General features: G+C 30.9%; 1 protein-coding gene across 1 annotated transcript in view; it reads right to left on the reverse strand.

Moving 5' to 3' along the window:
• The window catches only part of LOC123657181, a 57,850-nt gene extending 34,553 nt beyond the window's left edge, over positions 1-23,297 (reverse strand). Inside the window, exon 1 of the mRNA XM_045592755.1 lies at positions 22,993-23,297. Coding sequence (XP_045448711.1) covers positions 22,993-23,082 — 90 coding nt within the window. The 5' untranslated portion in view covers positions 23,083-23,297. The remainder of the gene's footprint in view (positions 1-22,992) is intronic.
• Positions 23,298-27,408: the final 4,111 nt, after the last annotated feature.

Consider the following 27,408-nt stretch of genomic DNA (forward strand, 5'->3'; position numbering starts at 1 on the left):
TAGTTATTCGATAAGAAAAGTTAAGTATGACTAGTTTTTATTTTTATTATTACATTTTTATATAAACCTACTTATAAAAAGTTGCTATTAAAACTTTTCACAGAATCAAATAATAATAAATCAAATGAAAGATATCGAATGAAATCCCCGTGTTTGGTGTGAACTCATTAAACCATAATTAATCTTTAATAATATATTTATAACGTTTTAAAATTTTACACAAATATTTATTACAAGCCCAAACCATATTTCATACTTTATGACTTAAAATATGGCGATGTAATTTCTTAAAACTTCAACTTAAAACGTAAGTTAAATACTTATTTAATAAACTTATATCAAATACACAGATTATATATGGAAATAATTTTACAACGCTAAATTTTATTTAGATATTATAAATTGATGTATTTCGTTGTATACGTTTGTCCAAGATTATAATCCGCTTAGATATTGTGATCAATTGGTCACAATATAGTCAAGTATAGGGTGATCAGTATTAAAAATTAGTATGGAGGAAGATTTCTTAGCAGGACAAAAAATAAACGAGTGTGCTTTAGACCACACGACTGAAGTAAAACTTGCCCCTATGACAAACGACGACCCCTATATACGAAACGTAACTCTCTCTCTTTCTTGTTCTCTCTTTCTATCTTCACTAGCTAATATCTTCTCTTAACTTTCGTTCGCCTCGCCCGATCACACTTTTCGTAACGCTCTCGTCACACATTCACCAGCTTACTCCCCAAGTAAAGCGTGCCTAAAGAAGTTTTACTTAAATTTATTTTTATTTTTTTTTTAAATTTCAAACAAAGCTACGGTATTTTTAAACATGCAAATCCATTAATATTCAAATAAAATAATAATATAATATACAATCAGTTGGTTTTTACATTAAACTCGTTTCTTTAATTAAATGTACTATTTTGCAAAAAATACGTTACAAAATAAGAATATAAACCGGACATTAAAAACTAATGACAATATATTTAAAAAAATACTGGCAGTTGAAGATTTTTAGTCAATATATGTACAGAACCTTCTCGAAACAAGTAATGAATACTTTGGTTCCGGCGTAACAATAAATTATTCAGTTATAACTGAGTATAAATGTAAGCATTGTTTATGTTTTCTGTATACCAAAGGTTAAGCCTTATTATATTGAGTCGTAACTGTTTATTGTAGGATATCTATGATCTGGTGATAACATAACTGCAGTATTTATACTGAAGTAAGACGCCTACTAAATGATTATTGGAAATTTATTAATGTTGAAACAATAAAGAATGTAGTAAATACGTTTTTTTTTTTTTATTTACGTGTCTATATTTTTAAAAATTATGGGTAAAAATAATCTATTCCGCTTTTTTAAAATTTTTATAGCTGGTATATGGAGATTGCTATTTAATATTAAATCATCATCATCTGGGAAAACTGGGCATATTACTAGACTATTCTATTGGAAACCAAAACGCGTAACATATCATAGGACGCATGGTAATTGTCTTTTTATTTCTGAAAGATATTTAGAAAAATCTTTATTCATGTAAAATTTAATATTAAAAATAAAGTGCTGACGTACGGCGATACATTTATATTTATATAGATAGATGTTTAGTCGTAAGGAGACTGAGTAAAAACATTGCATGTTAAAGTGTTCGAAGAATTAAAAAGCGGCAATTAAAATTCACGCAATTACAGCCACCGACAAAAACTAGTCTGAAGTCAAAATAAATTACTACAACATTAATTTTATTTGATGCAGAAAATAGCAAGGATGTCGGTATATTTTTAAAAAGGTTTTATATGGAGAAAAAAGAAACATCAATCAAGATTTAAAAAAGGAAAATATATACTGCACGATAAATTTGGTCAAATCGGAACATTTAGCTTTTAGCAAGGTTTTTGCTAGTGCTAGTGATTTATTGTTGCACACAACCGTTATCGATGACATGATGTTTGCTTCACAATGTGGGTCATGATATTTATTGGATGGGTATCGACTATCGATAGTCGTATATGGTCAAACACTCCACGCAGACGCTTTACGAGGCTTGACAAATTTTCCTTAGTCGTCTGCTTTCTGTGTACTCTATTTGGGCCAATTTGTAAAGCTGTCAGGAACAAATGAAAGTTTTGAACCAAAGGACGGAGTTTTTTTTTTAATTTCTCGCAGTATTATACTTTTCTGTGTAATTATGAGGAAAGTATTACTCTGTTGTTATATTAAACCTCCTTGTGTTTCTTTCTTGTATAGACGACAGAAGAATGAACTTTCAAAGAAAAGAGTTTTATGTAGACTCGTCTAATATTTTTTAAGTTACCGTTATTAATTGATATGAATTTCAATATTATATAACAAACCTAAATATAAAATAAATAATTAACCTGCTTAGAATGAAATAGTTATAAAACGCAGCAGAAAAGCACAGTTCATTGATTTTGTAAAATTGAAGTCAAGTTAACGTAGTGGTCACAGCAAATATCTGATGAGTGTAAAGTGTTTATTATGGTTTAATATTTACGACTTAAATCAATGTATATTAAAAACTAATCGTACCAGCTTCGATTTAATTAGGTACATTTACTCTTAAGCTTCATTCACAGGACACTATTGTATAAAATCGCAAAAGTTACGAAGTTTTACCGAAATTTACATTAGTTGTTAAATTAATTGTAACGTCAAACGAACAAGACATACAACTATTTATAGAGGCACAGATGTCAATAAACTTGACTATAAAACCAGGTTTTATGTGTAATACATGGAAGTAGCATCACAGCCTGAATACTGAGGTTACAATTATTCTAAAGCAACATTTCCTTGAAATTGATACGTAATGCTTCTGTATAATCAACGTTTGTGGTCTTTCCTATTTGTTTGGTAATGTAATTTCTCAGTTTTATATTTAATTCACAGAAATGGCAGTACTATATTAATTTTTTTAAAGGAAATATATTATGTTATTATTTATTATACCATTTCTCAGAAGTATTGAAGTGTTGACTTAGTGATCACAGCTTTAGCGGTTTTTTAATACGCCGCCTTGTGGTTGGGGACGTCTACAATACCAGAAGCATCGCAAGCGCATAGCCGACCCTATCCCTGACCCTGCATTGGAGTTCTGGCTACCTTACTCACCATAGGAACACAACACTCTTTGTGAGCGTTGCTATTTACAAAATAAAAATGTACGGTAATGTGACTAAAATGTGCGAAAGTATTAAAGGAAAATGAATGTAGGAAAATGGTTAAATGTTTTTTGGTGAAGCCAAAATAGGGTGGATGATTGCGATATAGGTACCTAAACGCAACTCTTTGCCCTATTTTGGGGCCCTATTTGGGGTAATGGATAAAATTAAATTGTGTTTAAACTCTTTTTATTGCTTTATAATTTATTTTATAATTATAGTCGTCTACTACTGTCAACTAGTACTACAATGTAGCTGATACTACATACACTTCTAACAACAACTTTAACCCATATCTTTCAAGTAATCATTACAAATGCTTAAACTGAAGATTTATGAGCCATACGTAGTTTAATCGGTAGTAAATTCGAGAAATATGTAGGCGGCAGACCTGTCTGGGTAGGAACCGCTTTGCCTGTTCTACCCAAACAACATTTCTGTAGTGTAGTAATGTCGTAAGTACTTATATAATGTTTTTGCAGGAACATGGTGCATAACAACCGAGGTTTCTTAGACAATTAAGGTGGCTTAGAAAATTTATTTGATGTCATTTTACTGTAATGTGGCAACCTATATTATCCTTATAAGGGGAATGTCCATTTTTGTTTAAAAGGAACATACAAAGCTTATCACAGAGATTGCTTTATCATGCAATTGCTTAATAAATAAATAAATAAATAAATAAATAAATCACAAGTGTGTCATATGATAAAGATTTTAACGGTTGGAAATTCAGTTCTAGCTTAGGTTTAAGCCGGCGACTACACTTTATAGTTCTATCCAATTAGTCAATTTCGCTCTAAAACTACACATCTACAAAAAATAAATTCAAGAGCAAAATTCAATACTTTAGTATTTTTATTCTAAATTCTAAGTAAACAACTAATATAATACGTAAATACGCGTTCAGAATAACCTCGCTATGAGTGACGACATAAGAGAGTTCTTTGACCTCTCTCTAACGTAAATAAATAGCTAGTTACTGGTCAAATGCATAAAAAATAAATGCAACTTCTTCGGGTCTAAATATTTTCCACAAAAACGTATATTTTTCCGTTATAAAAAGTGGTTTTGTAGTATTCTAGATAACAATATACCTCTGTGTCAAATTTCATAAATATTAACAAACTTACAGCCTTTATAATGGTAGCAACGTAAAGTCATGTTTTTAAGTAAGCTTGTATCATGTGTAGCATTGTATTAAGTAGGTAGTCTAACTGAGGTAGGGCACAGCAGGAATTTCCTGCTCAAAATCTGGAGCAGCCCGACTGGGGTAGTACCTCAACCTTACAGAAGATCACAGCAAAATAATACTGTTTTCAAGCAGTGTTGTGTTCCTGTTGGTGAGTAAGGTGACCAGAGCTCCTGGGGGGTTGGGGATTGGGTCGGCAACGCGCTTGCGATGCCTCTGGTGTTGCAGGCGTCTATAAGCTACGGTAATCGCTTACCATCAGGTGAGCCGTACGCTTGTTTGCCGACCTAGTGACATAAAAAAAAAAAAAAAAAAAAAAAAAAAAAGTAGATCGTTATAGTAGACAGTACTACTGTGGTTAACGAACTTACAAATCTATATTAATACTAGCTGACCTGGCGAACTTCGTATCACCTTATTTTTTTCTGAAATATAATAATAACATAATATATCAAAATAAAATATAGCCTATCTTTTAAGTTGGATCAAACTGCACACGGTGTGCAAATTTGACTAAAATCGGTTAAGTAGTTTAGGAGTCCATTGACGACAAACATTGTGACACGAGATTTATATATATTAAGATTATAAGGCTGAAGACTTCGTTTGTTTGTTTAAACGCGCTAATCTCAGAAATTGTTGGTTCGAATTGAAAAATTCTTTTTATGATGAATAGTCCATTAACCAAGGATAAGCTATAAAACATTAAGCTACTAACAAAAGGGGTTGAGTATTCGTAATAAATGTTCCGATAACAGTAACAAAATACTCTTTTCCGAAAGCTTCCTTTGCGTACGCTGCGTAAATAATACCCACGTAATAATAACCCAAAATCCATGTATGACGAAATTGTTCGCTATTAAAAGTTCTAAAAAAGTCCGGGACTGCATATATCTGTCTCTAAGGGTTAACTCATTATAACCTTTGTGGGAACCAAGTTTGTTCTAAAATAATGTTTTATTTGCGAGGGTGGTTTTATAGACAAGATATAATTCCTTATCCAGCTAAATATGTTATTTATCACAAATATTTATTTTAGAAAAAAAAATTTTATTTCTTACGCAAGAGACTATGAAAGTTCAATAATTGTGTTTGCAGGCAAACGAAAAAAAATCGACCAATTATATCGACAAGTAGTAAAACGTAGGTATACGAAAAAATAGTCAGGTAAATACGCATTATCAAAGATTACTCCAAAAGTTGTAATCAGATCTCGATGAAAATTAAATGTGACCACATGATAAACATCGGCTTTCGATTAAATTAAAAATCATCAAAATCGGTACACCCAGTAAAAAGTTATGCGGATTTTCGAGAGTTTCCCTTGATTTCTCTGTTTCCTTATCATGGTACCAAACTAGGGATATCTCCTTTCCAACAAAAAAAAAAGAATTATCAAAATCAGTTCATAAACGACGAAGTTATCCCCGAACATACATTATAAAAAAAAATATATACGGTCGAATTGAGTAACCTCCTCCTTTTTTATGTCAGTTAAAAAGTTGTGTCAAATCTCTTTATACCGCGCATCTGATTCATAGGAATTGTGACTAATGACTACTCACTCTTATAAAACATAATTATGTTCTTAGACTTGCAACTTCCGTTCTGCGAAATTTCGTCGTAATTGTCGTGAACTAAATTATACTTTTATTTTTAAAGATTTTTTTTATGAATCTTAATTATAACGCACGTTTGTGATTAAGCATTATTTTATTTCAACATAAATTATTAAAGCATTTTGTTGTTTGAAATCTCACTTAGGTCTAAAAATAATAATAAAAAAAAACATGAAAAATAAGTTATATTTGTTTTTAAATATTTTACTAAAAACCCTTATGATTAATATTAGAGAAGCGGTAAATTTTAAAAGCGCTAATAATGAATAAGTAATAGATAGTTGTTAATTATTGTAGTAGAGTGATGAAAACAACCTGGAACTATAAATACTCTGAAAATGTTTATTTGTAATAATTTTTACTTGAGACTGTATTACGCAGCGAAAATGACAAAGGCAAAAACGCTTTAGTCTTATCGTTAGTACCTAAAATAGGTTTGAAACTGGCGGACCCGGCGAAATTCGGACAACAATATGTTTTTGTTTTTTGATTTGGTGAATATATCGTCTTTTTTATTTTTTTTATACAAACTTTGTCCTTATTATAACGAAAAACAAAAAAATATATATTTTTGTGCCTAGTTATGCGCGTACATACGTTTCCGTGACTAATTTGTATTTATATTAATTAGGCATATAGGACTACAATGTACTAGGCTGAAGTGATGATGATGATGCACGGAATAGTATAAGGGCATATGGCTTTCAATAGCTCAGTGTTGTTGAGAGAACTTTATTTGCATTTTAAAATCGATTTAATTTCATTACCTTTTAGGGCAGTTTAAATCGCCTGTATAATTTAGTATAAATATTTGACTATACAATAATATAATGATATGAATGTTACTATGTATTAATAACACAGATATGTCATCTTTTTGTACGTTTCAATATAGTAGTGGAGCATTAAATTGTGCCGCATTAGAGATTGCACTTGATCGCTTCTATGAAATCGCTAACAAAAGTGGACTGAGCTTTCGACAATTTTAATTTATTTTTGTAACATTTTACTGTATAATTATATCAATATAATAATTATTTAACGTACTAAAAAAAGGCACGGACTATTCTTGTTTCTTTTTTTCTTCCTATTTACGAATAATTTAAATGAATGGCTGCCCCTAGTGCCAAGATAGCACAGACAATTTCATAAATGTCAGTTACAATGGAGAATACACGAAGGCAATATAATCATTCATTTACATGTTTTGCAATTTTATACTAAATTTAAAACTTTCATAATAATGATAAAACAGAACATTTTTATTTTTACTTCAAATCAAAGAAAAAGTATTTACTGTACTATCGTTCTTCTTTTTTAATATCTGTAAAAAAAAAAACAATTTATAGTCTTAACGAAAATTTTAAATAAAGAACCAATTTATTTCAGATATTCCTCGATATGATACTTAGCGATTGGTTCTGCGAAATGCCGTGAAACGAATAAATGAGCCGTGAAATACATCTTGTAACATCGTAGCTAACATTAAACAAATAGTGCTAACTGTTTAGCCCACTTGTAATAACTAACGATGACGAGTTAAATGGCTTTAATGTTCTTAAAGTAATCTTTAATAATAAATTTGATGCTCTTATTTACTAAAATTTATCATTTGTTTTCTGAAATTCAATTATAAGCTGTATAAAACCTTTTTGTTTATGGAATTCGGAAGCAGGAAGAAATTGCCAAAATTCTTTGTACAATATATTCTTTCGTAATTATTCTTAACTAACACAAGTATTAGTTTTTTTTTATTATAATTTGTTTTTGTTTTTATTATATTTTGTTTTTTTTTTATTATTATAATTTGTAACGCTATTGACTTTATTAGGCTAAACAGCAATAGCGGTTAGGGAATCGAGTTTAGACCCAGTCGTGATAAACAAATTTTGGATTTCAATACATAAATATTTATATCTTGCTACGAAAGTCAAAATTCAACGACAAACGTAACAAAATATAAAAAAGGAGAAACACCCGAGTGAAGCCACGACCAGCCGGCCTAGCATGCATACAACGAGATATCTCTTGACGAGAGAGAGAGTTAATGTCTACATCGAGTATTTTCTCGATTACCCTAACATGCGCACTACGAGAGACAAAATTCTCTTCCGAAGACTTCGCCTTGTCGAGTAGAGAAACATTATCAACCATAATCCCAACTGAATATCATTCTTATATCTTATGTCGTAAAGTTGAATTTACAAGGTTATTGACCAATTTCAAACGAGTGACACATGTTTTATTTAACAATGTTCTCGGCCTTTTGGCTAAGATAAAAAGTGTATATCTAATTCAAAAATCTAATATGGAAAATAAAACGGCGTAAGTAAATGAATTTAATTATATATGTAAAACAATATGCTCGTGTTGTGCTTTATATCTTGTCGCACATTAGATAATTGTAATTCTATCACGCATTGTTTTTTTTTTTTTTTTTAATTTTTAAATTTTTTTGAATTTTTGAATTTTTTTTTTATTATTGATTTTACTTTTATTCTATTTAATTTTATTTTTAGTTATTAATTTTTTTAATATAATTTTGTTTTGTTTTTTATTCTGAATGTTGTCTTGTCTTGTTGTACTAACCCAATATGGACTTATACTTTGGTCTGAAATAAAGTGTTATTATTATTATTATTTAGAATAAGAAGCAACAGGGCGCAAATACGTTTTTTGTGTCATTATATGACACACTTCACTCGACTTTTCGCATTTCCCGCTCTTCGTATACCGAAATTATATAATTATAATAGGGAAACGCCATGGTATACAAAAAATAGGCACCCGGTTTTATTTATTTTTTATTTATCGTCTTTCTCGTCGATAATATTGAAGACGAGAAGTTTCTCTTCCTAAAACGACAAAATTAGACAAAATTACGATGTCATGTTAGCTTCCGTAGAGATAAATATCACAGATCACTAAAATTTAATGATTATCTCTTCTTGACGTAACGAGAAGAGTATCGCGTGCACGCATGTTAGCTGCTGTAGACATAGAGAGATAATACGAGAAAAGGGGTAGACAAAATTTTGTCGTGGCGCGCATGCTAGGCCGGCTGGAGCTTAATTAAAAATGTATAGGTTAAGTAGATTTGTGCATTGATCTGTCATTCAACGAGGAATATTTTAATAAAGATGAGCGTCAAATGCGGTTACAAGAACGGTACATAAGGCTTTAAATTAAAATGAGATTAATTACTATTGGAGAAGGTAATTAGAGAACTAATTAAGTGTAGTCGACTCCTTGTTTAATATTGTATGTTAGGATTTAAATTGAGGTATGTGTACTGATAACACAAGTAAGCTACTATATACTACTACTACTTGACAAAATACGCCATTTTATTGCTTTGATAATTTTGAAAACGTAATTGACATTTTTAATTTGACTTTTTAATATTATGGTTTTGTACAGACATTGGAATTTTAGGCGAAAAAGGAAAGCCGTTTTTTAACTATTATAGAAGCTGAGAAACTTGAAATGGTTACAGAATATATCTATTACAAAAACTCTAAAAAGCATAACAAACAAACCATAACACTAAAAAATATAAAAAGTCTCACACTAAAAACGAGTACAAAAACATTTGTCGTCATGTCTGTCGTTTGTCGATTAAAAAGAAATACTAATATCAAAATTTTCCGCATTCGCCTGTTTGCAAATTTTTCGTTTTTAATTATTTTTTTTTCTTTTTTTTTAATGGTATATCACGAATTCAAACAGACTAAATTAAAACAGCGGATCAAATGCATAATATGTTATATGAAAAAAGAGTTTTAATATCTCCGGTTGCACAAGCTCGTGTGCTGGTAGTAGCAACGTTATTATTGCGTCCCATAACGGTGTTATGACAAGCATGACGTCGATTGCTATTAAAGTTACGTAACTGTACGATTTTGGCCGTCGAAATACTAAAATATGTTACGATTTAACTTTTTTAAACTTTTCTGCTCACTATTATTGAGATGCAAAACGGGATAAGTATAAGTTTTATTAAATTTAAATTCTGTAGGATTTTTTTCAAAGTATATTGGCGACTCCAATATCGGAAGCAGCTAAAATAATTTATAGTTTTAGATTAAAATATAAACTAAATATAGAATATATAGCTGAATTGTGGATTGTGGTTAGGGCATTAAGGGACTAATAACAGCCTAGATGTAAAATTTTCCAAAATCAAAACAGAAAAAAGAAATTTATTGAGTTTGAACATAGTAGGATATATCCTGCTCAAAATCTGGAGCAGCCCTTCTGTGGAAGGATTTACAGCCTAATAACACTGCTCTCAAGTAGTTCTTAGTCGCTCGTGACCATGACTATATGAAAATAGAAAATAAGATGATGTAGATATCAACGCTTAAATTAAAACTTATTAACATATAGTTCAAAAAGTTTATATTTTTATTGCAGCGTATATTTTAATTTTGAGTTATTATTCTAGTTATTTATTTGTTTATCTTTTTCACAGAGAAGATATACTTTGTTGATAACATAATTACAGCAACTAAAAATCATGATCAATTATTATTGTGTTTACTCGCAAACGAAAAAAACCGACTTCAATTACATTGACCAATTATAGAACATAGACGACAAAAAAATCGTCAAGTAAATACGCGTTATTAAAGATTACTAAAAAAATAGTCATCAGATCTCGATCAAATTTAAATGGGACTATAAGTCAAGTATCAGCTTTCGATTAAACAAGAATTATCAAAATAGGTATACCCAGTGGAAATTATTGCGGTATAATATAACGTAGGTCGACGAAAAAATAGTCACGATAACGCATTTTAGATTGAACTCGAAAAGTCAGTCTCAGTCAAATGGGACTACATGACATCCACCTTTCGATTAAAAAAATCATTGAAATCGGTCCATCTAGAAGTTTTGAGGTAACATATATAAAATAAAATTGGGTTCTCCGTCAAGCATTCGCGGCATAGCTCTAAAATGCGAAAGACTCCTGCAGCCAAACTGTCTCCAAACGTATCGACTCGTCGTTCCTGTGGAACTAGCCAGTGAGGTCGAGAGGGTGGCGCAGAGCTTAGGTAACTCTGCGTTTTCCTGAAGAGTGTCCTAGGCGACACAGTGTCTATCTGACACTGTCTAAATCGTCTGCAATAGACGGTCAATGATGATGATGATGACTAGTCTAATAGACTGAAACCTGTTTCGCCTAAATTAAGAAACTACAACTACTAGAATCACAATTTGATATTTCTCTGTATTATTATTATAAATATAATAAAATTCGACGGTAAAAAAGAATAATATGTCATAAACTTTAGTCTTTTGGATACCGTCATCTGTAAAATAGCGTTAACGACAACACGCGAAACAGGCCCTAAATCTTAAAACTATTCGACAAACATGGTTAATATCCTGTTTTACGTTTATATTACGTACTTTTATTTTAATTTATTCGTATTATTTTTAAATGATTCAAATGGTTCCGTTAATTTTTACTTGTAAAAATATGTATCCGGATTATAAAACTAGAATAACAAAACAACTTTTTTTAATTATGGACATCAATCATTCTATGTTCTAATGTCATATTGATATCACTGAACACGTATTACCGTTTTATGAGTTAATCATAAAATTGTTTATTTTAATTGTTTATTTTAAGCTGTTGTTTTTGTCGTTATAGCTTCATATAAAAAACTTCTTGTTAATTTCTTTTTTTTTTTTATAAACATATTTTGATATTACTGATTAAATTTAAAAAATATAAATACACCACTACATACATTTTTTAATTTTAGATTTATTACGTTTAATATGTTTTGTATACATTTAGACATACTGCCATGAAAACAATTTTCTTAGGTTAATATAAAAAAAAAACATTTTGTTTTGTCGCAAGGCATAGTTACCTACGTTTTTTATTACAAACAATTTTTATTTTGATTAATTTATACTATGATTCAAATCTGTCCATTTTTATTTTTAATAATAAGTTTTACTATACTTACGATTAATATTTAATAAGACATCGTTATTACGATATTATTTTGTAATTTGAGCGCCCAACACCCTCACCCTTATATAGATTTCAAACTCATTTTGTACATTAAGTTAATATCTTTTTTTATATTTGTTATTTTGCATAAAAATATATTAACGATTGAAGACGGATGTAATAATAGAGATGCTTTAAATAAATGTCAAAACATGCCAAAATATAAAAATATTTTAGCAAAATAAATGCGCTAAACTAATTAGGAGCATCATAAAGACACGTTATAACCACTTCTACGAAATCCCACTTCTAATAATAACCTAGTTACAAGTCAATATATTAAAATACAGTTATTTTATAATAGTTAAGAACAAATATTTATACATTTTTAACGCCCACTGCTTATATCGATGCACGTAAATTATTGCATTGTGCTACTTTTTTTATTTTTCATTTATTTTGAAGAGTTTGCATTTGAGATTTAAAATTAAGCATATCGAAACGAGAAATGCATCGAAGCAGAATGCAATGTGGCCTTCGTTCGAGTGTATTGTCTAAGTAGAAAAACAAAGTTGAATGACCATACATGGTGGCGCGGGTGACCGTACTCTGGTTACTCACATTTTTATCACTCACACCCATGACTTCTGTGTGTGAATCAATATTATGTTGATTTTAACACTAACTTGAACTTTTTCTCTTATAAAAATTGTTGTATATTGTATATAGAATCTGAATCTCGGAAACAGCTCCAACGATTCGATTTTCATGAAATTTAGTATGCAGTGGATTTCGGGGGCGATAAATCGATACAGCTAAGATTCATTTTTAGAAAATATCATTTTATCCCTGTTTTTTGGCAATTAAAAAATGGCTACAATATCGTTAGAATGTGAAGAAAATTTCGCAGTTGTCAATATAGTTGTCATAACTCAGGTGGGTGAAATCGGCCGGTCGAGATCGACCGAGAAGACCACGGTTCAAATCCCATGATTGAGGTCGATTATTTTTTCCTTTTTTTTTCTAATTGCACTCATGATCTTTTATTTAAATAAACAGTTCATATTTTTTATTATTATGTCGGTAAAATCGAAAAATATTATTCATATTTTATCACGTCAAAAAACACGATTAACTAAAAATACCGAGCTAAGCTCGGTCACCCAGGTACTTAAGTTTATTTAAAGTGTATATAATGTCATTTTTAGTACTAAAATATAATATGCACTTTAATGATTAGAATTTTGTTAAATCGCATACAATTATTAAGTTACTACCATTGAAATCCTAGATAAAGGTCGCAATTATTTTATTAATAAAGATACATAAGTATATTTTAAAATAAAAAAATTAAAGGGAAACCATAATGTCAAAGACCAACGTATAATTTCACAATTCATTTTTGATAAGGTTTATGATAATCGTGCTCGCATCTTCGTGACGCAATCGATAAAAAAGAAAAACTAAGCTGCACGTATCGTCAACAATAAGAGGTTCTCAACTTGACAGCTTTGTATAAAAATTGAAATCTTATCAATACGCTTCGATCGTTCGTTGACCCAGCCATTTCTCTCCGCGCAAATAGTTTCTTGTACACTTACAAAATTTCGTCGTTTTTAAAATTCTGACGATGACACTTATTGTTTTACAATAAAAGTATTTGTAGACTACTTACTTTTTTAAACGCATGGATATTTTTAAATGAAAAATATATAAAATACTACTCGTCCGGTTTTTCCTGGATCTGTTCAAGTTTAAAAAATAAGATAAATATAAATAAGTTAAACTTTTTTTTTTATAAATCAAGCTTAATTAAATGGAACACGTCAAAAATAAATTAAAAATTTATATTTCAAACTACTTTTAAAACGCATTTTTCGTTTTCGGAAAATAAGTTATTTTATCTAAATATCCGGGAATTTACTTGTTTCATAACCCGAATTCCACAACTTAGGTAATGGCAGCTCTAGGCAATGCCTTCCAACATTAATTGTTCTTAGGAAGTCTCATTTCATTCACTAATTATTTGATGTCAAAACATTAAAAATATCTGAAATATATTAATATATTATTAATAAATTGCATTTTATAAAACAAAATAAACAAATTCTTCCTTGTTAGGATGAATGGCATCCTTAGCTTAGCAATAAAAATGCCATAAGCAGACTTAATGACAGTAAAAATGTAAATTGTATTTTTAATTTATACAATTAATTGTAGAATAGAAAATAAAAATAGAAAATCACAGCCAGATAAATCTGCTCTCAAGTAGCGTTGTGTTTCTGTGGTGAATGAGGTAGCCAGAGCTATTAAGGAGGATCGGAGGTCGGAGTTCCTGGTGTTGCAGGTATCCATATTCTACGGTAACCTCATACCATCAAGTGAACCGTATGATTATTTGCAAACTTATTGATATAAAAAACCGGTAAAGTTTAGATTCGCCAGAACGTCTAAATAGATAGCGATGAAAATGAATATGAGGTATAGTTTTTCCTGCAATCCCCAGAATTTGCAAGTTATACAGGTAAAACCGCGAGATGCAGTTAGTATTGAACAACACGGGTCTGCGATGATACAGTTTTTTTGTTAAACTTGTCTAACTTTTCTGAATGTTAGCATATATTGAAATCATTTTCCATACATAGTTTACCTACGTTAAATGACTTTATAGCGGTAAATTAGCATTTTAGCGGTAAATTAGCAAGAGAATATAAAATTTTAATGGAAAATATTTGAGTAGTCTATTGAAAAAAAATTTAAGTAAAAAATGTCTCCAACCCGACTTTGATAGATCTCGATAAAGTTTTGCTTCTACCACTTTACATGAAACTTAGCTTAGTCGCATGGTTTGTTAAAGCATTATCTCCAGATGGCAACACTTTCAAGAAGGTACCTATATTAGTTTTTCCCTAACTTCTCTGATGGTAAGTTGATAGAAGGAACATTTACGATTCATGACATCAAAAAACTATTGAAGGATGTAAATTTCTAAAAAAAATGATTACAACCTCAAAAAATTTTTTTAGCAAGTTATGTGATCTCATCGACCTGATTATAAAAATATTGTCCAAGAAATGTTGAGTTTGTATTAAACGTAATATGTTTTTGAAAATTCAGTTTTTGTAAGTTCAATATTGATGTTTTCCAAAAAAATTTATATAAACACACTTAAATTCATTTTATCGAAATTTTGATGTATAACTACGTATGTCCAAATATGATAACACTTAAGTGTGGTGTGACATGATGAGTTGAGACTATGTGAATACAGTTTTATACTATTTTTAAAACAATTAAAACAAACATAAATTCCGCTAGAAAAAAACTTTTAATAGTTTTATGTCGCAGACCTGTATAATTAATGTAAATAGATCAAACGGGGCGATTTAAAAGCTAATTAAGTCTAGTGTATACTTTGAAAGCTGATGAAAAAAAGTCATCAGAAAATCCCACTCGGCCTTAATGCGACACTCACGTTAGTCTAATGGTGGATTATGGTCAGCTGCGCGACATAAATGGCCATTGTTTCCGTACTACTTACGTTATCTCAGCAGTTTTTGTATTAACTTCCTTTTAGTACATCTATGTAAGATTCTGTAAAGGAAGGTTGAGGTATGCGACGACTTGACCCAGAACTTATAGGCCTAGAAGAATTTTCTATTTTTAATACTAGGTATATAGACAGTTTCTTTTGGCGTTATTTAATTTCTTATTTAATTAACGTACTTAAGTTTTTACTTGAATAGCATAATTTGGACATTTAATCAATATGCTTCTAATTCTATCTTCAAAGACGCTTCTTTTTAATTGTGGACATTTGTTTATAATTTATATTTGTATAAATTTTTTCATATGGACTATATTCTATCATACCAAGGCATCATGAGTAAAAACGCAGCGTGAAACCATTTATGCGCATTCAGCCTGTATCATCCCACTGCTTCCTACTTCACATCCTACTATGAGTAAAGATCACTAACTGCTACTTATTAATAATAAACGAGACCGACGGCTTAACGTGTTCTCCGAGACACGGTGTGGAGATCCACAAGGACAGACATCCAAAGCGGAAAGGAATGTTTATACGAATACAAATATCCATCCAGAGCGGTTGTTAACCATTAATGCATTGTAAAGCAATTATTAACTATTTTTGAGATATCTATATTTTTGATTAAGAGTGACTGGGTTATTTTTTGTGACTTATTTAATTAATTATTTTCAATTTTTTAATCATCCTCTATATTGTAAGCTTTTTTTATATACTCGTAACTAGATAGTAAGCGATTACCTTAGCCTATAGACGCCTGTAACACCAGAATCATACACATCACCATCGTAAGCGCGTTGCCGACCTCACCCCCAATGCTCTCTTGTCACCTTACTCACGCAAGAAAAGAAACGCAAGAAAGTAGTATTATTTAACTGTAATCTTCTGTAAGGTCTAGGTCTTCCCCAGTCGGACTCGGTCGTGTTGTTCGCATGACACTCTAGGCAGCCACTGAAAAGCAGTGTGTGAATCTGGGGCTCATTTAAGTACTACTAATACAACCAACACTAAAATTGTTTATCGATTCCACAAATCTCACGACTTACAAATAGCTAAAATTTAATTCTATACACTGGGATTTTTTTGATATTAGATGCTTATTGATATTTTTTTTCCGTTATAATGTGTTGTTTATTTCGATATAACCAGATACATTCGATTTTTGGAAATTGTCATGAACTAGACGTGGATTGATATTTATGATCATAATTATAATTCGAAGAGAAATATGTAATAGCTCATGAAATTCCTTAATAAACATTTTTCCCATCGTAAAAATATTGTTTTCTTTCTGTGAATTCCGAGATTTAAAGGATAAGAAAAATTCTTTTTTAAACGGTTTTATTTAGCTTGACCAGTTTACTTATTTGTTGGTTTGGGTCAAATTTAGTTCTTGGAATTTTACTCTCTTCCTGATGACAGATTGATCTAATATTTGGTACACACTCTTAATCTTGATGACAATACACATAATATATTCCTTGATTGTAAATCCAAGATGGCCACCAATAAAACGATTTTATATTTGTATGATCAATACCCCAGATTGGTGAGAAGATTGGTGCGATCTAGTAGCTAGGACTAACCGAATTATTTTTTAGCTTTTAGTACATAACCTAACTACATCATTTTTATTATAATAAAACCGTTTAACATAAACAAAATAGTTTATTTTATTATCTATACAAATGAATAAAATTGGGGTGTCTGTTTGTAATATTAAAATGTATACACGGTACATATACCAAAATAACATTTTTACAATTTTTGTCTGTCTGTCTGTTTGTTCCGACCGATTTTGACTGGACTTTCACTGGCAGATAGCTGATGTAAAAAGGAGAAACTTAGGCTACTTTTATTTTAGAAATTTATTTATTTTGTAACTCTGCGGACTGAACAATAATTATTTTTTGATTCCACCCGGACGAAGTCGCGGGCACAGCTAGTAAAAAAAGGAATTGGTACAATAAGAAAATAAATATTTAACTTTCTGACTAAGCAATAATTTTATAATTGTGTTTGCAGACAAACGAAAAAAAACCGACTTCAATTACATCGACAAATAATACAACGTAGATCGACGAAAAAATAGTCAAGTAACTACGCGTTATGAAAGATTACTCAAAATGTAGTTATCAGATCTCGATAAAATTTATATGTGACCACATGACAAACATCAGCTTTCGACTAAATTAAAAATGATTAAAATCGGTACACCCAGTAAAAAGTTATTGCGGATTTTCAAGAAGTTCCTTCGATTTCTCTAGGATCCCTTCATCAGATCCTGGTTTCCTTATTATGGTACCAAACTAAGGATATCCCCTTTCCAACAAAAAAAGAATTATCAAAATCGGTACACCCAGTAAAAAGTTATTGCAGATTTTCAAGAGTTACCCTCGATTTCTCTGGGATCTCATCATCAGATCCTGGTTTCCTTATCATGGTACCAAACTAGGGATATCCCCTTTCCAACAAAAAAAGAATTATCAAAATCGATACATCCAGTAGAAAGTTATGCGGTATAATACAACGTAGGTCGACGAAAAAAGCGTCAAGTAAACACGCATTATTAGATATAGCTCGAAAAGTAGTAGTTAGATCTCAAATAAATTTAAATGGGACCAATTGGCACACACCACCTTTCGATTAAAAGAAAATTTGTCGAAATCGCTCCACCCAGTCAAAAGTTCTGATGTAACATACATAAAAAAAAATACAGTCGAATTGAGAACCTCCTCCTTTTTTGGAAGTCGGTTAAAAACTATTTTTATTAGAGATTACAAAGCATGGATTATACATTAGACATTCAAACAAACTAACTGTACGTTAATTAGAAAAATGTGTGTGAGAAAATGTGCCAAGGAAAATTAATTGTAGTATAATATTGTCATTAAAAATTTATTGAGATCTAAATCAAATTAATTATTAATTAGCTCGGAATATATTACTTGCATGCGAGTTTTAGACATGAATTATCTTGAAATATGAATTTAATTAATAGTAAAAATTTAGAATATCTTAATCTTCGATAAACGAAAATTAATTATTGATAATAAAATTTATGTGATTTGAGGTACTGAACATATATAAATAATGCAATAAAAAATTCAGTTACATTAATTAAAAAAATATATTTGACTCAATATTTTTTTAAATTATTGGATTAAATTGTTAATAAAAGTTTGGATTAAATTAAATAAACAATTTCAATAATTGTTTATTTAATTCAAAATGCGCCGTAAGAACAATATAGTTTTTTTAATCGTGATTCTTTCTGTTTCGTTAAAAGTATGTTCTGATTTATGGTTTTATCTTTGTCGTTTAAGAATCAACATACTAACAAAATACTACGCTTAATTAAAATGTACTCCGTAGTGATAATTTTGCTATTACGAAACCATATAGTACTATTTACTTATTATTTATTAAAAATAAACCAATCAAATATTGTAGAAATAAGTAGGAGTAGTAAAATTGTTAGGTAATGAATGAAAAATTTCTTAAAACAAAAACTTTTTAATATCACTAAGATATTAAGTTCTCATTTTAAAATTAATTTGAAACTTGGAACGTTTTAATAGACTATAAATAAAATAAAAGTCTGTAATAGTGTTGAAGAATTTAACGCGTTCAAGTTTTATGAGTCATTGCATCCATAATGTTTGTTGCATTATTCATTATCTTGTATAAAATTCAAAAGAGATGAAAAAGTACGTATTACGCGACTTACATTGACAAATCGTTTGCATAGTTTACACACAGGCGTAATAAAAGGCGCCTCTACATGTATATAAATAAAAACGAATCGATAAATGTGTTATTACTAAGCGCAAAAATCAGGAATTGCTGGATATATATCAAAGATTTTTTCAACAGTTCAACATTACATTAGATTCACGCACTAACATTTTGTTGCATTCATTTGCACTAACAGTTTGTGCTGTGTGGCTACGGCACTAAAGAATTTAGCCACCCCCTCTCTTCCCGTGGGTGTCGTAAGAGGCGACTAAGGGATAACAAGGTTCCACAACCATCTTGGAACTTAAGAAGCCGACCGATGGCGGGATAGCCATCCAACTGCTGGCTTTGAAATACACAGGCCGAAGACGGGCAGCAGCGTCTTCGGTGCGACAAAGCCAGTACTGCGGTCACCAACCCGCCTGCCCAGCGTGGTGACTATGGGCAAAACACATGAGTTCACGTTATTTTTGGCGTGAACTTGTGGAGGCCTATGTCCAGCAGTGGACTGTATAGGCTGTAATGATGATAATGATGACTAACATTTTGTATTTATTGTAACAATTTTATAAACTTTTATTTAAATTTTTATAAATTATCTAGCTGACCCCGCAGACCTTGTTTTGCCATATATATTATAAACCCCCTAAATCTCCCCTCCTTCGTATAGCTTCGGGGGATGAAAAATAAATGTTTGCCGATTCCTTAGGCTTATCCGATATGCACACAAAATTTCATAAAAATCGGTCCAGCCGTTTCGGAGGAGTATGTTAAATAACATTGTGACACGAGAATTTTATATATAATACATTTCTATTTCACTATGACGTCTAATTAAATGACATGTATAAGTATAAACTGGAACATTATACACCAAAAAATATTTTAAAGAAAGTAAACATGTTTCTCCCCTATATATTCCTTTTTAATAAAGAAAGAGTTCTAAGGCAATAAAAAACATACAGACGATAGAACCGCCTCTTTTCAAGTTTGTAAAAAAAATATTGTAGTTATAACGAAATTCTTTGCTGAGACAGTCACAAAGTCTGCGCAAGTTTATTCTAGTAATCCATCACCACTAAAGTACTAAAGCTATTGTACTACAAACCCTATACCATTATCTTTTATCGAACAGACATCTAGACAGCGCAATAATAAGCTAGACTTCATAAAACAACGATATCTTTGCGAAGATCGCAATTCACTTTAAATTTGAACTTGTAGACTGTGTTATTTTTATTCCTTGCTTCAAAGTACCTTTGGAATATGAAACTAAGGATTGTTGTCAAGTAACTTCGAAACGGTGTATTTTTATAGGACAATAATTTGTATGAATAAAACTTATAAATATTGATTTATTTAGTTGTTTGATAAACATACAGTTTACTTAAAAAAATATTAGATTAAAAATAAGTTATGGAAATTACACATTAAACGATCAAGTTTTTTTTTTTTTTTTTTTTTTATGTCACTAGGTCGGCAAACAAGCGTACGGCTCACCTGATGGTAAGCGATTATCGTAGCTTATAGACACCTGCAACACCAGAAGCATCGCAAGCGCGTTGCCGAACCAATCCCCAATCCCCCCAGGAGCTCTGGTCACCTTACTCACCAACAGGAACACAATACTGCTTGAAAACAGTATTATTTAGCTGTGATCTTCTGTAAGGTCGAGGTACTACCCCAGTCGGGCTGCTCCATATTTTGAGCAGGACATTCCTGCTGTGCCCTACCTCAGTTTCACATTTTACTAAAACATAAGGCACTAGCAATTTAAAACTTAACAAACAAATAAAGTAAAAAATGAAAATAAATAATGGATAGAATATTGCAATAAAACTGTGTCAAAAATGATATATACATTAAATTTTTAACACAAATATTTACTGCAAAAATGAATCAGTATACAGAATTTCGTGTACAGTAGAAATGTATACTTTATACACAAATGCAAAACTCTTTCCAAAGCTTACAATAAAATCAGTTTCAATCTTTTTTATAACCACATTGACATAATTTTAATCTTTCATAACACATTCAATATTACGTCGTTTTTTACAACTAACAACAACCTTACGGCTAACAAGCTTACGGCTCATCCGATGGTAAGCGATTACCGTAAGTTATAGACGCTATAGCAATACCAGAAGTATTGCAAACGCGTTGCCAACCCTACTCCTAATCTTCCCAGGAGCTCTGGTCACCGTACTCACCACGGGAACACAACACTGCTTGAAAGCAGTATTATTTGGCTGTGATCTTCTGTAAGGTCGAGATACTTTCCCAGTCTGGCTGCTCCAGTTTTTAGCAGGATATTTCTTGCTGTGCCTTACCAGTTATTATGTTTAATAAACCCCCCAAACAATAAAACAATTCCAAATGAATATTTGCTCTAACCGATGTTTTTATCCGTAATTTTTACCGTCGTCTGAATATTAGATGAAGTCGTGACGGCTCGCACTGTCCGTTCCCATAAGTGTACCTATATTTAGACTTTATAAGAAATTCAAATGGGTATCGCCGGACTACACGGCGAATGTTTTATGTAAAAAACGTTGAAAACAGTATTATTAAAAATAATTTTATTTATACAAAATATTATACATATTTACAATTCAAAACTTAAGAACTAAATATTTACAGATAGTTTTGGTATAAATCATGTCCGCGTGGAATTGTGCCAAGAATGCTGGCAGCATTTCCCCGTTGAATCGCTATTTCGATTCTCTGGGCAAAAATACATCAGCCCTCTTGTCACCAGTGGAGGCAATAAGGCGAGGTGTTATCTCATTTAAAATTTTTTTAGCACTGCTACTCCAAGGTCCTTAAGGTTTTTATTAAAAATAAATTGAAGCAAAGGATATTGTAAGCTAGATTTCTTTTAACCCTAAGGGTCTCACCAGTTGTGGATAGCGTTGTTTGATGGATGACGAAATAAATAGACTTTGACAGCGGGAAAGAGAATAAGCTAGTAGGACCGGTTTCACCGATTTTAATGAATTTTCAAGAATTTTAATGTGTTAACACTGTGACGTGTTTATAATTTATTTTTTCAAACACATTTTTATCGAATATTGATACAGTGAATTGATTGGCATAACTAAAACAATTGGTTAGCTTCGTTTCTTTTATTATTACAATTTTTTTGCATAGACAATTCTATAGTTGTAAAATTAATATTCTAAAACGGTAACAGTTTGAAATCTGATAAAACACCGACCAACAGATTACATATTAGTAATTCATCTCAGTAACATCAGTGCGAAACAATCGAATTCCTAGAACTACAGTTTTTAAGACGCGAATCAATTGGGAACTTAGTCTGAAAGTAAATGAGGTCGTTGTTACTCTTGACACGATCTATCTGACAACCTAACCCACGATATCTCGAAAAATACAAATTCTTTTGACTCTTGTGTTACGAATATATGAGCTTAAATGGATAATTACATTACGTCTATGATGCAATTATTTTGTGCATTTGACAGTGCGTTGATTCCGTGAGCTATATGTGCTCAAAAAAAATCGGGCTATTATGTACATCACAGGTGACTAATTTATGGTGATTTAAAATGAAGTCTCATATATCTGGTAACAATTAAAGAATATCAAAAGTTAAAAATAAAAATAAAAAACAAAGTCCATTAAACTAATCACAAACTACCTATTAGGTTACACATTATACCTATTAGTTTACATAGTATAGTATGCAGGAAATGACTATTACCAGCACCAAGTTACGATCTTCCACACACATGTCTTCGATAGCCACACGATATAATAAAGATTGTTTAAAATTTATCAGTTCATATTGCATAATCAATTATATCAGCTGAACAACCGGTACACGAGCTGGCACTTGTTCACACTACACATGTCTCAATGAAAACACGTGCATATCTAACAATGGCTCCATAAAACCGAATTGACAAATAAAGTGCGCACGGCAGCGCATCACTACCGACATCGTTAAGCTTGAACCTACCTCGCTGATGTCAGAGATAAGACAACCAACGTCAATAATGCATGTTTCGAACTGGTCTAGACTCTAGACGATACATACAGGTCTGTATCAGTCGTATGGAAATCACGTTTTTGCTTACATATAGGTACCTAGATTTTATTTGACATCCTTATAAAGGTATTTTTTTAGTTTTGTATGAACACCTTTTGTAAGAACAAAACCGTAAATTCTCTTTCATACTGCACCAATCTGTAATTAAGAAAGATTCGTAAACCACCTCGGCGGTTCTTACGTTTTTAAAATTAATATTATAATTCAGCGGAGTGAAAATTTAAGTGAATCCGCGATTTTTGGTAAAATTGAAATGCTCTATTTAATAATCATTTACCGTTTTCCACAAAAGAAACACCCATTAAAAACTAAGAGACTTTTCTATCATTCCGGTTATCATGTCTCTAAAAAGCTTTCGGCCTATTCGTTATTAATTAGTTAAGTAGCTCCATGGGTAATCCAGACCTGCCTACATTTTGCTTTACTTATGTTATCAAGTGAACCAGCTGAAGCCTGCGTGTAGGACCTGAACCAACTTAATTGGCAGCAGAAAGTATTCAGTGTATATTATTAATAAAATATGCAAATAAATTGTCACGTAGTTAAATAATCAATTTAAACGTTGAAATTAAATTATATTTAATTAAATTATATTTAATTAAATTATATTTAAATAGTTAAATTTGATACGAAACCTTTTATGAAAATTAAATCCAGTTACTTAAGTTTTATTTTAATAAAAATCAGGAAAAATTAGCTTTCATTTAATAAATAGGTATAAATAATTTGAACCTACGGTAAATATAACTATTAAGTATACATATATACAAAATATTATAATTAACAGTTTGTAATAGCCTTTAACATTTTTACTGCAAAATTGCTTATAAATTCTAAATTTTCCTAACGAGACGGCACTAAAATATACTAAAATTATGTCCTTAAAACTACTAAAGATGCCAGCGTCGCTGTTGGTCCCACACTTAAGTGTAATTATTCAAGCATGGTGTGAAGTGAGCAATATATGTCTTTCGTCTTTCGCATTTCTCTCATGTGAGGGAACTAATAAAAATTCCAATTTGCACATGAGTCCCTGCTGCTATACGTCTACTTAAACTTCGAATTTTTGCAAAAATACACAAACTCAATATAGTATACGCATGAAAAAAAATACTATTAAATCTTATCCACCCAGCTTCTCAAAAAAAAAGGTTTTATATTTTTATGAAACGCTTCACAGTAAAACACAAAAAAAAAACAAGCATAAACCCTTTTTTATTTTCGTACTACATTTGTATTTTAAACTAGGTATTCATTATTATATTTTCCATGAGTATGTGTGTGTGCCTCGTAATACTAACAATCCACAATATTTTGTGCCTAACTGTTAAACTTAAGACGTTAAGTTATTTGACGCGTATAGCTGCAGCCTATGGGTCACCGACCTTTAACTTATATGTATATACATTTAAACAATAAGGTATACATACTAAGCAATAAGCTGGTGCTTATATATAGAACCTCTTATTTGTATATAGTTAATGTAACAAAATTGTTGAATTTTAAAACGTTTTCTAACTAAAATAATGATTAAGCTATTAAAAACAGATTTTACCAAAACAAAACAAATCATAACTATGTAAAAGACTAAATAAACTATAAAAAGTCAAGTACCTTGACTGGAAAAAATAGGTTTATTACTTCTTTAATTAATGCAATTAATTGTGTAGACTTTTCTGTACATAATATTTTACCGATTAGGTTCACGGTTAAAGTAAATGTTTGCTTCAATATAATTGCAGCAGTTTAAAAGGTTGAGAATTTTCAATTAACGGTAATCTGTCACCATACCTATGTTCCTTCACGACCCTTCGGGCCGTTAGCGACTGACTGCACGTTAACATGACAGCGTTGCAATAGCTGTGTAGTTAAACAAATTATAACAAAGAAGTTTGTAAGTTATTGACATAATCTGTCAAAAAAGTCAAATTTACAGAATTAAAATTCAAGCTAAGTCAAACATAAAAATAAATCTATATCTTATGTTTATAGTAACATACATTCACACATACATCATACAACACAGACTTTTTTATGTTATACAAAACGTTCTCTACGTGTTATTTTATAATAAATAAAATTGATTTTTTAGTTATAAGTTTATCGTAAAAGTTTAAAAGCAGTAACCGAGTTCCTTGCAGGTACCTTCTGTAGAATCAACATTCCAAACAGGAGGTAGCTTTGCATTCATTAAAATAATTCTCGTAAAACTACAATTCAAGAGCACTTGTAAAAAGCCTACTTGAATAATGTACTTACGTTTATTTAATTTGTACATTCTCTACATTTATTTTTGTCGTATCTATATAAATAAAAATCAATTGCCTCGTGAATAGTCGACACTTAAGAAACACTTGACCGATTGGCTGATACGGTCAATATTTCTGTATATTTTAGTTTGAATATTTTTGGAAATTTCATACGTATTTTACTGGCATATTTCCTAGACGATCTAAGTTTTGCTTTAACAATCGAACTCTGCTAGAGTCAAAATAGTGAAGTCCAGATATGATATCCAGCTAAATCAATTCTTCTCCCCTATAAGCTGACACGTTGTTCATTCCGTTGAAATCATTAAAACCGTTTTAAGGACATGATTATAAACATAAACATCACTACATAGTTTAAAACAAAGTCTGTTCCCGATATCTGTCTGTTGTATCATGATATGATAGAGAAACACAGATAATTTTAGTGGTTTCTAATGTATCTCTTGTTGTTGGTAGTAGCAGCATTGCACCCGTGCGAAGCCGGGGCGGGTCGCTAGTATATGTATATACATACAAATATAACAAATTTAATAGTAGGTATAAGATGAATACACAACAAAGCAGTATTGTATATGAACTAGTGTTGTGTATATTGGTACAAACAATAGCTAAAACTATCCAATTCATTAAAATGCCCGAACATACTCGAACTGGCAACTAATCCATTCCAACCAACTAAACTATTTACATAAGCGACGTGCATTTCCGCTGGTTAGGCTAGTAATCCATTGTAATATAACTTGATCGTAGGATACGTTGTAACTAATGTAGGCACCAATAAACGTGTTCATGCCATGCCTATATCGAGACATTTGCGTCCTAATAATATGTATGTGTGTTGCCCGCAACCTTACTTGCATGAAAGTCTATTCCACTTATGATTTTACGATACAAAATCGGCCTAGTTGAAAAAAAGTACTGCGTATTTAATTGACTTCGACGTAAATTCGATGTAAATTGAAGTCAACTTTTTTGTTTGAAAACAAACACTATTATTACTATTTTTTATATTTTTATGTTTTATGCTTTCAACCAGAGCTTGGTATGCTTACAACTTTAGTTTCTTACTATATATAAAAAGATCAAAGTACCAGTAATGATTTCAGATTAACTTTATAAAAAAGTGTAGTGTATTCTATAATGGACAATGAACGGCTCGATATTTTAAACAACAAAAATTCACTTAAGGATTGAAAAATAAAATCCCGTCGCAATTAACGACTCACCTGTCTACATTCCTTGTGTTTATAATGCGTACTTCCAGAGCTTAGTACCGTTTTATTGGAGTATAAGCTTTATTGTCTATAATATAAGGGCTATAGAGTTAAGGCATGGTAATCCAACTACTAGACTAGAGATTGAGTACTAATTGCTATGCTGCTCCAGGACGCACTGGTATTACAGAACGTATTTCTATTTATAGACTTAGGATTAGTATTATTCGATAAATTATTGTAGGTTATTTCGTTTGTTTGATATTAAACTTGAAGTTTATTTACGATGATCTTATTGTTTATTTTGTTATGTTCCATTCTGTTGGGTTTAAACTTCCGACTTGCATAGGTAAATAAATAGCAGCATATGTAATAAAACCTACGTATGTATGGTACCGTTGTATGTCTGATGACTTATCTTACATCTCAATTTCTCTTTAAATTTTTTAGCTGATTGTGTTGTGTTAACCCCTATGAGGGGGTCGGCAACGGATTTTGCGATACTTCTGGTATTGCAAGCGTCTAATATAGGCTACTGTAACAACTTACCAACAGGGTAGCTGTAGGGTTGTTTGCCGACCTAG

Source organism: Melitaea cinxia, chromosome 10 (genome assembly GCF_905220565.1).
Source record: "Melitaea cinxia chromosome 10, ilMelCinx1.1, whole genome shotgun sequence".
NCBI classification, from domain to species: Eukaryota; Metazoa; Arthropoda; class Insecta; order Lepidoptera; family Nymphalidae; genus Melitaea; species Melitaea cinxia.